General features: G+C 33.9%; 2 protein-coding genes across 2 annotated transcripts; both read right to left on the bottom strand.

The window, feature by feature from the left end:
* Nucleotides 1-273: 273 nt before the first annotated feature.
* LOC7497273 (protein TILLER ANGLE CONTROL 1) lies at nucleotides 274-3178 on the bottom strand. Its single transcript, XM_024595140.2, has 5 exons — nucleotides 3077-3178; nucleotides 2884-2929; nucleotides 1903-2528; nucleotides 1664-1816; nucleotides 274-486 (listed from the first exon to the last, which is right to left on the bottom strand). Exons 1-4 carry the CDS (start codon nucleotides 3086-3088, stop codon nucleotides 1742-1744), a joined length of 759 nt encoding a protein of 252 aa, XP_024450908.2. The 5' UTR covers nucleotides 3089-3178; the 3' UTR covers nucleotides 274-486; nucleotides 1664-1741.
* Nucleotides 3179-13955: 10777 nt separating this feature from the next.
* LOC7497274 (extensin) lies at nucleotides 13956-15320 on the bottom strand. The gene has a single exon (XM_052450187.1). The coding sequence runs from the start codon at nucleotides 15318-15320 to the stop codon at nucleotides 13956-13958; it is 1365 nt and encodes a 454-aa protein (XP_052306147.1).
* Nucleotides 15321-15919: the final 599 nt, after the last annotated feature.

Consider the following 15919-nt stretch of genomic DNA (forward strand, 5'->3'; position numbering starts at 1 on the left):
TGTAAAGGAATCATCTCTCATGCTAATTGAGCGCATTACTTTGGAACACTAAAGCAGGGACAGGAAGCTGAAATTAATGAAGCGATGAGACAAAGGATGCCAAAAGAACAAGTGCTGAGCACTTCAGCCATGGTTTAAACACAAACTAACAAAATGGCTTGTTGATTTGGAAAAGGATAAAAACTTTAGAGACATGTGTTTGTCCCAAGTAATGTTCCTCTCCATCATCCAAATATATGCTTACTGTCACACACAAGTTGCCAATCCAAGACATGCATCACAACGTCAAGATCCGTTAACAAATCAAAGCCTGTTAATGTGTTGAAAACCAAACATCCAACGTTCAGGAAATCCGAAAAAGTAAAAGAAAACTTGGAAAACACACATGCATACCCAACCATTGAAAAAAGAAAAAAGAAAAAAGAAAAAAAAACCAAATCCATTTCTCGCAAATTAGATCGTCACTGAGAGCTTATACGGTAGGACCTGCAACACAAGTAACGGTAAGTGAAATGTTAGCATGTCACGTTGCAAATAGTTAAGACACTAGCAATTGCAATGCTACAAATCGTAATAATGTAATGGTGGATTGTTTACGTAATACATGATGGAAATGTTGCCGGTGTGTATGCCCTACCTGTCTATTGGCAAGCGTCGCTAGCCCAGTCAAGATATTACACTGGGCCAGAGGTGGACTCAATTTGAGAAGGAGAATTGTTTGATCAATGCCACTCACAACAAAGCTAATTGGAACGTTTTTATTTGACGGCTTCCTCATTGGATTTATGTTTAGAGAGTTTTCTTAGGAGGAACCCCATTACCCTAGTGATGATCGCTACCCACATGAAATCCACGGAAAATGACAGGGAGGCCAGCCTCATCTCTCTCCCGTCCACCCACCTTGACCTGACCTTGCATTCCACTAAGGTAAGTCCTAGGAGAACAGGTTATTCAGCACGTGCAAATTTAGAAGACCAAGAAAATTTAGAAGATGCATCGTCGCTGTCGTGTTAATTGAAGCTCTGATACTACGGTACGTTAAGCATATGAAGATAATATGCCAAGAACACAGCATACATAAGGCAGTATATAGTAGCTCAGCCTGTGATTTATGTGGCATTGATTTTTTTATTGCTAAATGGTACCAAATTACACAAAAAGATACAGAAACTGGGCCACTCTGAAATTGGAGATTAGGTCCCCTATCTAACAGAATTAGATAATCTGGTGGTCATGCTGTTAAAAACAATGTAGCCAATGATTGGAAGTTTAAGCATATTGTGATTATCTATTGTGCTAAAATGATTTATATACAACTTGACAGGTTAATTTTTGTAAGTCGTGTCTTGAAGTTAACATGATCATCTGTGCACAGATTCATTGGATGCATGTCACGTAATGCATACATGCCGTAATTATTTTGTCTTTATAGTTTAAGTAGACATGAATGTGACGATTAAGCGAGCATGGATTGATTACTTAATTGATAAAATTATTTGACATTATTCTGTCAGATGAAAGAGCACTCATGATTTTGGCCTTCTATAGACATTAACAATCACACAATAGCTGATATTAGAGATATGAGAAAACCAAATAGTTCGTTGTTACTTCAATCCTTTTTTTTTTTTTTGCTGGGAAAGAATAGGCAGAGAACAAGTACCTGATGGGGCTTGAAGCAGAGAAACAGAATCGGATTTATTTATCTCCCTTGCTAATATGAACATCCATAATGCCAGACTTATTTTGATTCTGTTTTATTTCCCTTCCAATCAAATTCTGGGTGAATTTTTCTCTTCAACATTCTCCTCATCAACTGAAAATCACCAAATTAATTAATTCTTACTTAAATATACCTTGAAGAAAAGTGTGTCACTCCATGAGATGAGTATCCATACTTACTTGGTTGAATTTCTTGATTGGACGTGAATCCTCTACAACGTGAGGACGTATGAGCTTCTTGGCAAAAGAGATGCTACTCTTGGCACGAGCAACCGGCTTTTTATTCCCTGGTTCAGTCTCAACTTCAACAGAATCAGGCTTCCTTTTCATGTCAGAATCTTCCAAGAACAGTTCTGCCAGTGTTATTCTTTCTCCTTTGTTTTTTCTTTGTTCATGCTCAGCGATAGTAGTAGAGTTGGTTATGACATCATAATGCAGAGAATCTGATCCAATTTCCTCAAAACTGTGGTCAAATGTTGCATATATCAAAGGGTTCACTTCTTCATCTTCAACATTGTCATCATAATAATAATCATCATCAACTGAGTATTGTTCTATTTCCCTTTCTTCTTCTTTTCCTTCGTCTTCCTCCTCCTCTTGACCTTCTTCGTCACTTTCCAAAATGAAATACTGATCATTTTGTTGGTTAAAAGGTATTAAAGGGTCAAGACCTAAGGTGCCAATTGTCAAAATTCCATCTTTCCAACCATCAAGCACATCCACCAGGGCTACTTGTTTCAGCAATGCTTGCTTGTCAGCCTCTTTTGTAATGGATTCAGCCTTCTTCACATTTCCAGCGAGCCCATCTGTTCAAAACAATTTCCTCATCCATTTAACTGAGACAATTATATAAACAACACTTAACAAGTGTGGCAAAAAGTAATAATAGTAAATAATAATTTAATTTTAATGCTTTTGCTCAGCAGAACAAGTCGCCCTAAACGAAGTGTTGATAATGATTGTTTTGTAACTCAAGCTTGTTAGGGGTTATTATAAAATAGAAGGCAAACTAAAATCAACGAGGCACTCATATATTAAGGACACGATGATTATAATACAAAAAAAGCATAAGATCGAGTCAATGGGACTTTTCTACCATTTAAAAATACATTTTGTTCTAATATATTAGTTTAGACGGCGACTCAATCATGAATATCAAACCTTTGATGGTGCCATGATGAAACCTCCTCTGCACCCAGTTGAAGATCTGTTTGCAAGAAACAAAAATGTCAGTAACCAAAAGATCATCACAAGAACAAGTGTAGAGAGTGAGAGTAAACGATCAGCCTGGCCATAAAAAGGCATCAAAATATATTTAAGGTGAGAAATTCTGATAACGTTCTCTACTTCTAACCTTCATGCTCATCACAACAAGTTCTTGGCGAGGGAATTGGGACAAAGGAAATGTCAAGTGAGGGAAATGATTTTGGAGAAAGAATTAAAAAGCTGGGGTACTCAAATGGGTGGAAGCCTTTGGCGATAACACGTGTCCAAGAGTAGTGGGCCCTAGTAAATAGCCTATGTTTTAGGGTGCATGGCATGTTTGAGGATCGACAATGTTGGGTCTTTGTGGCATGTTCGATGTGTCAAAATTTTCGAAGTGATGTCCATTGTCTAGAAAATGATTCCCTCTTTGTTGCATGTTACCAACAGATACAGAGATCTAGTAAAGGGCTTCCGATTCTTTCACTAACTCTACCTAGTCTCTTTTGCCTTGTTAACATCTCAACCTCATCTTCTTGAACTGTTTTCTCTTCAGCTATCCAGTATACTTGTTGATACTTGCCAGCTGCTATTAAGAAACTGAAGTGAGGAATGAGTCGTACGTGTGTGCCCTGCCGTAAATGTGAGCTCGTCGGTAAATTCTACGAGGAAAATAGTTGGTCAAGTAACTATTCCGCTGTATTGTTTTATGGTAATAACTAGTAACGGCTGGGGTAATGATCAATTTAGGGAAATGCTTTCTTTTTAGCCATCAAGTTCAAACCTGAAACCAGCAATTGATTTGTAGAGGTGGTGAAAGCGGCCTCTATCCTAGAGAGAATTAGAGCACAAGTTCAATCTTCCGGAAACATATTTATTGTGAGGGGTTTCATCTTCATGTTTCCGGTCCGAAGAGAGATTAGTCTCATGCTAACTAGGCCGGGAATACCCTTGGTTAGACCCAAAAAAAAATAAGAGTCCTAACCTAAAAGATAAATCTCTCATAAATCTCACTTATCATGAAGTTGATGCACATGGAAAGGTGGACTTACCAAATTAGAGAAGTGAATTTAGTTTTGGTAAATTACATACATATAAAAGCGAAGCTAATCCAAGCATACAGCCTATTATTTTTCGATGCGAACAAATTAATCTTTTTCTAATCGGCTAAGCAAGCTAAACTCCTGCGTCCTAATCTTTGCTGTGACAAGGTGAGTGATAGATGGTGAGATTTTTTACACATTAGAGGGGCTCTCTTTTCCCATGTGAGAGTTCAGTCACTGTAGTATTCAGGATGATGTCTAGCGGGAAAAACGATACTACTTTTCTTTGCCTTTCAGGATATGATTTATATTTCTTTGGACTTGAAACTTGCACAAGTATACATTATCTTTGTACTTAATTTTTATCAAATAAATAGGGATGGTGAGATTCGAACTCGTGACCGCTTGGTCATCAAGGCTTTGATACCATATCAAAGAACCATCTCAACTCAATAATTTAAACTGTTAGGTGAGATTCCAGGATATAATTTATATTATTCTCTAAAAATCAAAAATTTCTTTGATTTGAAGAGAGGAGAAACTCATGTTCCTCAAGGACAGATATAGAATAACACGCGACTCCAGAAATTACACTATCGCATGGATGGAGCAAATGTCACTGTAAGTAAAAGAATAGTCTCCTTAGATTCCCTTTCTTGCCGCTTCACTTTCCAGCACCTCATCCAATGCCGCAGTCAACTAGCTCTTTTGTTTCTATTATCTATAGTGGGTGACACCTAAATTAATTGGAAATTCACTTAACATTTTCCCCAGCAATCGCCGTCATACTATAAACAAAGAGAGATTAAGTCAGTTCAAAGTACTCTGTACAGAAGAGACTAGCAGCAGGGGGGGGGGGGGGATTGCCATGGTGTAACCCAATAGGGAAAAAAAGAAGCTGCAGTAATATCTATGAAGACGAAAGTTTCTTTGGACACAAAAATATCTCTTATCCAATGGGCAGTAGACGACACCCCTCTCTCCATCAGAGCCAGGCATTTCATAGGTGGGCAAATTAAGTTAGGCCTCCGATTGCACAAATAATTAATATCTTTTTTGCAACGCCCAACAATTGCAAAACTTCTTGTCTGTAAGGGCCTGGGAAAGTTGAAAGAAACAGTTGGATTCACCTGTGCCAATCTGGAAGGCTGGAAAGCTATAAATGTAGACAATTGCCATGCTTGTGCTTGTAAGTTTATGACTTTATGCAGTCCTACTGTGTCATAGCCCCAGTTGGGCTTCCACATGGGAGCAGCGGACCAGATGAGAACTGTAACTACCCATGACTGATGTTGACTCAATTAGACGATATACAATGATGTCCGAATGCTAGTCAAATCTCAATAATTTGAGTTCACATGTTTTTTTACTCGCAGAAGCCCCTGTCTTTATACCCTTTTAATTCCTTAATTTTGAATTAAATTCCTCATCTCAAATCCGATAAAGGTGACGTGTCACATACTGCACAGAATCATCCTTAAATCTTGATTATTCTCTTAAGCGGGCGCACTTACGTATACGTATGCAATTTACATACGCGTCTCGTTGGAATAGCTCCATTTGCTTAATTCTACGCCCTGCTCTGTTTTTCAAATAACAAAAATAAACCAGTACTTTTCTGCCTTTTATATGGCGACAAGTGGAAGAGCTAGAGGCTAGCTAGATCCTCAAGGGCATACCATACATTCAGATAGGACGAGTTTTTTCCACGTAAGCATACTACCAAAAATTATTTTCCAAACTTTATTAAAAAAATCTAACACAACTATAACAATCATGTCTCTGCGCAAACAAAATCTTCAAAAGCTCTGTAACTTTTTTTTCTTCCTGAATTTGTTCGGGAGCTAATTGAGGTTGTTTTCTATAAATTTTTAAGAATATATTAAAATAATAATATATCAAAACAATTCAAAATTAAAAAAAATTAAAACTTTTTAAAAAATACGATTGTATCACAGCAATAGCAAAATGGCTGTCATTAATAGCAGTGCAATTGGAGAGGGCTCTCCAATGAATGAAAAGCGGCAGCTACAGAAGATGAACAGACGAGAAAACCTGTCAGTATCAGATTCAAGAGCAAGAAAACCATTTAGCTTTGGCATTTAAATCTTCAAAATTAAGCTCCACTACATGCATAGGAATGTCTGCAAGTGCCCATGCGTTTAATATTCAAGGCTCAATCAGAGAATTATAAGTTTGGACATTTTATTCTGGGGATCATATGTACCTTTTTGGCTTCTTTTTTTTCATTTATTTTCTTAAGAAACAAAAAAACTTTATTTATTATACAGCATGTGCGAAGTAAAACGTGTTTTTTTTATTTAAAAAAAATAACACAATAAACAAAATATAGGAAATAACACAATTAAAATATATTTTAAAAAATAACACAATTTAATAAGTAAATTTTCTAACAGAGTAATATTAAAAGCTAATTTAAAATTTGAATAAGGATAAGTGGATAACTCTTTTTACTTGATGTCTCTATATAAGAAAGGAACACTTATTATTGTATTGTAAAGTTTGCATAAGAACACCAACTACAAGAATGGAACACATCGATGGAATATTCTATCAACATGTAAACATCATTTTGTCATCAATTTATATAGCCAATGGATCTATCAATGGAAAAACATTATTGAAAAAAGTTTTTGTCGAAGATTTGCTATCCGTTGGCATTTATATCAGTAATTTGTAATGCTGAAAAAATAAAATGCACCAACTAGTTTTCATCGGCCATTCCGTCAATAATTAAATTATTTATAAAATATTTCTTTGTTGATTCTGTTGGCAAAACCTAAACATTGCCAATGGAATATCAAGATTGGCGATATAATTTATGTCGTTAATTTCATCCGAAAGTTCTAAAACTTTTAAACTATTCTATAATTTTTCGATGAACTAGCTAGCATCTATATTGCCAACAGAATTATTGATGATTTTTTTTTAATTATTTAGTTGTTAATTGAAAAATTAACAAAAATCACAATAAAACCAAACACTATCAATTTTATTGAACATGAAGATTTTATTAATTTCAATATTTATTCAAAAATAATTTTACAACAATAAATACATAGATATTTCATCACTTTCTCCCAATTCTTCCTATTTTCTACTTCTAATTTGCCTTTCATTTGTCCATTTAATTTGGCTACTTGCTCCTAACCCTCATTTTTGTGACCCTCATTTCAAATTCAAGCATTGATTAGCTTGGACCAGATTGTTGTGCGTCTAGAGTTGAAACAGTATAGCCAAACCTTATTTTTATGGCTGATTCTATAGATATCATAAACCAAATTCCTATCCAGTCCATCAGTTACTCAAGTCTCTAACTAATGCTGAGGATTGTGAAGAGGATAGATAAAAGTGTTTTTTCCATGTTTTTCAACCATCGTGGTGCTATATATTTCCTAAAAAAAGTCAATTATAATTACAAGAATTAAAAAAAAAAAAACTTTTATAACAAGCATTGTCTACTCTGTACAAATTTCTTCACCCTTTCTCCATATCTTCATATCCTCTTTTTTATATAAGTTTCCTCGTATAACTTTATTCGAGTGAGCCCATGTTCAAATTGTTTTTCCTATACAATAAAGTTGTAAAAAAGTCTAAGAAATAAACAATAAATTAAAAATGGAAGAAAAAATTGAACTAGCAATAGTAGTAGCACTCTTATATAAAGCACTTATTTTTGTATAAAATTAGAGTTTGATTTATTTTTTAAATTCAAATATTCAAATTTTAAAATAGTTTTAAAAATTGTTGTAATTAATTTGATGGTCGGAATGAAATCTTCATTAATTTGAGTCTACAGTTAGAAATAATAAGCTGTAATTAACGTATCAAAAAGCAATTCTCAAAATCCAAATTCATGTTTCTCTATCTTTGGATACTTGGCAAACATTCCTATGCATGCAGTGGAGCATTTGAAGACTCATGGGGGTGTTTGAAAGTGATGTAATAATTATTAATTTTTTAAATTTTTTTAAATTATAAATATATTAAAATAATATTTTTATTTTAAAAAAATTATTTTTAATATTAGCACATCAAAATATCTGAAAATACTAAAAAAATATTAAGTTAAAATATAAAAAATTAAATTTAAAATTTTGTTAAAAGTATTATTAAAACACAAAAACAAAATACAAAAGATAAAAGAATAGCCTGTTTGGAAGTGTGGTTACGATTGTTTTTAAAATGTTTTTTACTTAGAAATGTATTAAAATAATATTAAAAAAAATTATTTTTGATATCAGCGTATCAAAATAATCTAAAAATATCAAAAAAAATATTATTTGAAGCAAAAAAAAATAAAAAAATTTAAATTTTTTTAAAAATATTTTTGAAACGTAAAAAACACTTGTACAGCATGAGTACCTGCCTTGACTGTACTAGATTGTGAAATTCTTTTCACAAGAGAAATAGTTTTTGCTATTGTTGCTAATGGAGGAAAAAACTGGAGGAATGTTGCATGAAAATGATAACTTCGTCTGTAATAGCCTAATAGGCGCTGAAAAAGACCTGACCAAGGGCAAGCAACCGGCGACGGAGTTATCACTTGTTTCATATGGCAAAGGTCCTTAGCTTCTGACTTTGATAAGGAGATATATTTAGGTATGATTAACTATTTATTATTGTCTTGATATATTTGAGTGATGTCTGTAAGATAATTTTCAGAACTAATTTTTATTTAATTGTATAATATAAAATAAATATTTGTAAAAATATAAAAGAATTAAATTTTAGATAAGAAAACATATTTTTTCTAAGTTGAACTCAAAATTCTTTATTTATGTTTTTTTTATGAAAAATATTTTTTTTATTAATATCATGGTTTCTTAATGAAAATCCAGGATGATTAAAATAACTATTTATTAAAATATCAGTTATTTAAATTAAGGAGTAGAGATATTTATTTTTGGACGCAAAACTCTCATCTCCTTATTAATTTATTTTTTAAAAGAAAATATAGTTATTTTTATTACTAGTATATTTTTTAAAAACAAAAACTTATCATACTCTAAAAAGCAATTTCCAAACAAAAATTAAAAAAAAATATTGTCTTCATAATTTCTATGTGGCAGTATGAAAAAAATCAAAGAATAATTAATTAATGAAAAAGCATATTAAAAATTACAATAAAAAAGTATTTTATTTTCATTAAATATTCATATGCAATTTTATTTTCAATTTTATTGCATTTTAGATTTATATATAATTATAATTGCAAATATAACCATATAAGCTCTAATATCCTTTAAGAAGTATGTCCTGATTTTTTAAATAGCATTGTAATTATTAATTTAAATAAGAATTTATTTAAATTTAAAACAAAATATTTTTTGGGCTCAGAGGCCAAGATGGTGCTCTAGCACAACTCTTTTTTATTGAGTGGACGACGTGTAGTCCTCTCATTAATTAAAAAATTACAGTAGATGACGCATAATCTAATGCAACAATTTTCCTGCCATCTATAGAGCTGGAAAAGCAAGGGTGAGTTTTTTTTTACCCTCAAAGCTCAATTTTCAGCCTGTTTTGAGAGAAAACATCATAAAACCTAAATTATTCTATTTCTAACCTTGACACATAAAAAAACAAAAAAAAAGTTAAATTTAACCAAAAAAATTATTTACAAGCCTCATGTATGTTTTTCAAAATTATTTTAGAGAGAGAAATCACCATTATTGAACTCACCTCTCCGGAACAAACGCATTAAAATCAAGATTGATTTATTTTATTTTTTTGTGGCTAGATAAATTTTTTCTCTCCTCTCCATTTTGAAGTTTTTCTCTCCCATCTCTCATAATCTAAGGACTAAAAAGTCATAAAAATAAAGTTTAATTATTAAAATATAAAAGCCTAAAACTCTAGTGATCATATTGAAAAAAAAAAAAAAAAAAAAAACTCTAGTGAACTTTTTCCAGGTTGCTGGGGTATAGTTAAAGGTTGTTCTCAATTAGTATATTTTATAATAATTATAATTATAATATAATATCATAAGGTGTTTTCGAATTATAGGGATATAGAAGGTGCTATAGATATTATTTTTCTCACAACGACAACAATAATAAGAATGAAGATGCATGGTAAGCATGAAGTAGTGTATGATTTCGGAGTCTCAAAGACTGCCTCAGAGCTATAACAATTCCAATCCTCCAAGAGCAGGTGCTTTGGATTCTGATTACCAAAGCAAGCTGATCCAATCTTTCATTGATGTGGGGGTTAAGCCTTGCATAACGTAGTTAAATATTGATGTATATCGACCCCTCTCTTTGACTGTAGCATGCCCCTGGATCTTCGAATCAACCATACAATTTGTTTTAGGCATATAGCTCTAACTTAATTAGCATTGTTCTCAACCCTACCCAACAGGCAAAACCACTACTGATCAGCACCTGAGCTAGCCCAGGTGGCTATAACCATGCACGTACTGCTTGAACAAAGCGTAAAATTGTCTAGTCCAACTGTCCAGGCTCTTAGAGGCCCCCAAGTTCGCGTTCTCAGTCAGGTCTAAACATGAGACTCGACATTTTTCGATGTAGCAAGCCCTGTGGGGAGTCTCTGCAGCCCGATTAGACATTATACATTCTTATGGACCCAGTTAGAGTCTAACCTCGGCAACGCTCAACCTATCTTGATTTGAGCCCAGGCCCCAATCCAATTCTACTCTGGTTTTCTTTTTCATACTGGTTGTGTCCGCGCTTTTCGAACGTTGTATGCAGCGTCGTATTGTAGCCAAGCATCAGCATCCGCAACAATGTTTGAATCTCCATGGCAGCGCCTCTATCACTAGGCGGTGGGTTCAACCAAATTCTCTCTGGTTTGGTGCTGAAGGTCTTTTTTTTTTTTTTTTCATCCTCGATTTTCATCTATATCCCTACAAAGTTTTAAGATAAAATAACTTAACTCATCAAAATCATGACCCAAGTCATAAGATTAAAATAACTTAATAAAAAATAAATTAAAGAAAATCACAAAGCTCATTAAAAAAAACAATGTTGAATGATGAATTCAAAAAAGAAAATAAGTAATAAAACAAAAAAGAATGTCAACACATGTTAGTTTTTCAAACTCATGACCCAATTCATTAGACCAAAAACACTATACATGGACAAACCACGAAAACTAATCCCCAACCAATTAAATATTGACGAATCAAATATTGATGAATGAAGTCGAGGGAAAAAATCAATTATAAAAAGGATCTAAAACTGAAAATAACAATCAAAATAATGAGGTTAAAAATTAAAATAAAAAATAAAATAGAGAACAACAACAAATTTTTGATCGAATTGTGAAGTTAAAAAGAAAAATCACTTTAACAAAAGAATAAAAAAACCAGAAAATAAGGACCAAATTGAAAAAAATAATATATAATAAATTTGGATTGAATGATTAAATTGAAGACAAATAAAAATTGTACAAAAAGGTCACGAAAAAGAACTAGAAATTAGAAGAATAAGGACCAAATTGAAAAAATTGATATATCACAAATTAGGATTGAAGAATGAAATGAAAAAGAAATAAAACTTTTACAAAAGGATCAAGAATACAAAAAATAAATCAAAAGAATATATAAGAACCGAAGTTGAAATATCAATAACTAAAAGGACGACTCTGAAATATTGAATGACCAACATGATTTTAAAAGGGAGGAGAGAGAAAAAAAAAAAAAAGAAGAAGAAGGAAACCCCACCGGTAAAAATCCCTCTCACCACTACCACCACGCATAGCCCCACTAAGAAAAAGACGTCATGATGATTTCAACGACATGATAGAAGCACTTTTTTAGCCACCGAGAGGCATTACACGCCCTGCCAGAAGGCCGCTGGCGCCTCCCACACACTAGCCACCTTTTCATTTTAATAATATTTTATGTTTATTAAAGACTAAATTATCCTTGACCAACTTAATAATAACAAAAAAAAAAGATGAAAAGACAAAAAAGCCTCTAAATGCAAGCTTTAATTTTTTTATTTTAAGGGTAACTAAGTCATTTTATTATGCTTAAAAAGTTTTAAAAAAAACTGCTAGATGCCAATTTTAATTTTTTTTATTTTAAGGGTAAATTAGTAATTCTACTGTGCTTTTAAAAATGAAAAGATAATTCTACCCTAATCAATCTAATAATGACCAATGAGCCATGTGAAAAGACAAAAATACGCCCAACACCAAGGCTATTGATTTTCTTAGAAGGTCAAAACAATAATTACATTGTCACGGTGAATAATAAAATATATTTATGGCCACGATGTTTTTTCCTTTCGTTTTAGCTTTTTGGTTTTGATAATTATAAATAATACTTATTTTTTGAATCGTATCAAAAGGAATTTAACCTCATAAAATTTGATTCAAATAATACTTTTTTTTTTGTTAAGACCAATAAAAAGTATGGTTGGTAATATACTCTTAGCATAAGTAATTGATACGAGATTCTTTGCTCTAGAGAACCTAAAATTCAAATCCAATGTTGTATCTGATGAAGCCATGGAAATTTTAGACTTTGATTAGGCTTTTTATTGCCTCAACTTAGGTTAATAAAGTGACTGGACTTGACCACTAGTTGGTGGGTTGATAGGGTGACTTTGATGCACACCTACAAAAACAAGTCTTTTATCATAATAAAAGAACATTTGATACTTAAGTTAGTAAATGTACGAGGAAAAGAATACTATGTTGAGTAGGAGGAAAATGTTTGGAGATGGGAGCAAGAGCAAGGGAAGAGCAATGTGGCTTTGTGTGATATGCTTTGCTACTCTCAATGGAGTTATGTATTTTATGTTGTGTAGTTTTTCAAGTTAACTTACTTGGCAACCTAAGGTTTTTATATACCTCAGAAATGTGAGTTTACACGATAGAGAGTGCAGAAATGATGGAGAGCTACCTCGTAGTGAGCGGAGAAAAATGAGTTGATGATCAATATATAATTAGTAAAGAGGTTGGTGTTTACTATTAGTTCTGATGCCTCATTATATCATTGATTAAGAAGTTGGTGATTGGTAAGTGCCTTTTAATGTGACATGTGGGCAATGATGAGGAATGTGGTGTTGTACTGATAATTTATGTGTAAGAGTAGGTTAGTACGACACCATGTTGAATTTATTAGAGGTCACAATTCTTTATTGAGATGCGTGACAACCACTAGAAATTTATGAAATACTAGGTCGATTCCAAATTGTATTTTGTTAGGATTGAATTGAGACAATAAAATTTTATTTAGGCTTAGCCTAAACATATAGGATGGTTTATCTTGTTATTTTTAATTTGTTGGGTTTGTCTTAAATTATATGTTCAAGTGAGAAAATAAATACTTATGTACTATATTTTGGTAGCTAAATTTATTATATTTTAGGGTAAATTTTATTTATAAGTTTTTTATTAATATTTTGGTGGCTATTGAAAAGAGAGAGAAAATTAAGTTTTTAGTTACTTTTTGAGATTTTGAATAAGAGAATGATTTTATATAACATCTTACAATCTCTTATTTTCTTATAATGAATTTTTATAATCATCTTTATCATAAAGTAGGTTTAATTTTGTATAACATCTTGCAATTCATCAAAAAAAAGAAAAGAAATCAATTTTTTTTAGCCTTTCAACTTGTTCGTTTGTGAGGAATTTGAATAGCAAGACAAAGAGAGAGAAATGTTTGGTAAATTCATTAAGTAAAACTGTCATACAATAGGAATTGACAAATGGATGCAAATGCAAATTAATATAAAGCAAACTTGCTGACTTATTGGATACCCACTTGCATATATGCATACATATATTTTAGGTTGACCTCTACCAAAGGCAAGGCTATGGACTAGCTTCCATTGTAATCCACAAAAAGTGGAACACAACAATGAAGAATAAGAATCCATGCCTTTTTCTTCTCATCACTCAATTACTTATATTTATTCTCACAGTATATAATATTGTAGACCAAATGAAGACATTAAATCACAACTTCTTTGTTTCTTTCTTTATAATTTTTTAACTCTGGTTGTCATTGCCATGGTCCTTGACATGGAATGCAGCAGCTCCAGCAGGTTTCCGAGAGAGAGCAACATGCACCCCAGGATCATGATGGCTGCATGAAGAATTGTAAACGATTGAATTGTTAACACCTTGCACATTACTGTTCATAAATGAACTCAAAGGAGATGGCCCCATTGCTTTTCCATTGGGGTTCTTGTCCTTCTTCTTGCTGTTGCCTTCCTCGCTACTGCTGCTGTCACTGCCTTCACTTTTAGGATTACCCTTCTTGTGGAGAAAATGAGAAGTTCCTTCAAAAACTTGTTTCTTGGGAGAACGGATAACTTCCATGAAAGCACCTTTGTTTTCACCGGCAATTGTAATTACCTTCATGCCACCATCCTCAGAATCTGAAGAATTCTTCTTGCGGTTACCTTTCTCCTTTGTTTGAACATCTTTAGTAGTTTCTTGCTTTGCAAGACGAGCGATGCCAGAGCTGAGACTGTCTGCAAAGTCCCTCTGTGAATCGCGCGCCACCTTAGGCTTGTCAAAAGTCTTTTGAACCAACACGGTTTTTTGCTCTGCCACTAATGGAATCTTGGGTTCGAGATCTGCATAAGATTTTACTTGGGAAGGTGGAAGTGTTAGAGGAGAAGGTGGTGGAGCAGTGGGCCTAGGCTTTGGTGATTGAGGTGGGGTTTGAACTGCTGGCTTGATGGTTCTTAGAGATGGTCCAGGGCTAGGCACACGAGTTGCATTGGTGGTTACAGCTTTAGTAGCTGGAGAATTTTGCACTGAGGATGTGACTGTCACTGACTTAGAGGCATAAGAAGTTGGCACTGAGGATGTGGTTGTCACTGGCTTAGGGGCAGGGGAAGTGGGCACTGAGGATGTGGTGGTCATTGGCTTAGTGGCAGGAGAGGTTGGAACCGAAGAGGAAGTTGGTGCTGGTTTGGGGGTTGGAGAAGGTGGAAGTGAAGAGGTGGTGAGTGGAAGCACTGCGGAAGTTGGGACAGGAGAAGTGGGCACTGAAGATGAAGGAGCAGGTGCCCTTGAAGCTGGAGATGTTGGTACTGACGCAACACCAACTGCAGCTCTTGCAACTGGAGATGTTGGAACTGAAGCAACACCGGAAACAGGTGGCACTGGTTCGGGTGTGGGAGCAGCTACAGCCTGTGGTCCTGTCGCAGCAGGAGGAGTGGTTTCTCGAGGCTGTGTCGGCACTGGCTGAGGTGGAGCAGTTGGCCTAAATGCAGGTCGAGCAAGAGCTGGACGGGGTTGTGGAGGTGGTGGCTCTGGAGTTGGAGTTGTTGTAGGGGCAGTTGGCCGAGCTATTGATGGCAAACGGAACCATGGACGAGCAGGGGCAGGTTGGTTTGACATGTCGCGGAGAGTTTTCGGATTTTAGAACTTGACTAGATAAGAAACACAGGAATGAATACAAGTATAGATGGTAAATGAATGTGCGTTGTTATTTATAGTTTTATGATTTTATGACCCATGAACCTTAAGCTAAGCTTGATATAGAAACAGAAAAAAGAGGGGAAATTAAAGGAAAACACCATGCGGAACCCACACTGTTGCATACAGAGAGATGAGAGAGAAGGAATAAGGGAAAGGCATCAGATTCAGAAAGCACTCACAGATCACAAGGGCTCGCCCACAATATAAGATTGGTATCAACTACAGTCGTATAGAAACTTGGCTTTTCAGCCATGGTGGAATGACTTCTCTGGTCTCATGGGGGATCGTTAAATTGAATTGATAGGTAATTATTAAAAACAATACAGAGGTCGACGCTAACAATACAGCCTACTGGTATTAGTCTACTTCATATGTTTGTACATTAGTATTAGCATTCTAAAGAAAAAAAATGGGCAGTCTCCTGCCATCATTTTCTAAAATGTTCCTTTCATTAAGTTAATAATTCGAAAAAAAAACCCTAATCTACATTTTTCTAGACAAGTATTTAATTTGTACAA

This window comes from Populus trichocarpa, chromosome 2, assembly GCF_000002775.5.
Source record: "Populus trichocarpa isolate Nisqually-1 chromosome 2, P.trichocarpa_v4.1, whole genome shotgun sequence".
NCBI lineage: Eukaryota > Viridiplantae > Streptophyta > Magnoliopsida > Malpighiales > Salicaceae > Populus > Populus trichocarpa.

Bases quoted from the DNA above. Each gene is read 5' to 3' on its own strand.
- LOC7497273 (XM_024595140.2), bottom strand. The intron at 2,529-2,883 runs GTTTGATATTCA...TGTTTTGAACAG, and splicing joins TCATCATGGCACCATCAAAG to ATGGGCTCGCTGGAAATGTG. The intron at 1,817-1,902 runs GTAAGTATGGAT...GGTGATTTTCAG, and splicing joins CAATCAAGAAATTCAACCAA to TTGATGAGGAGAATGTTGAA.
- LOC7497274 (XM_052450187.1), bottom strand. From the start codon at position 15,320: ATGTCAAACCAACCTGCCCCTGCTCGTCCATGGTTCCGTTTGCCATCA.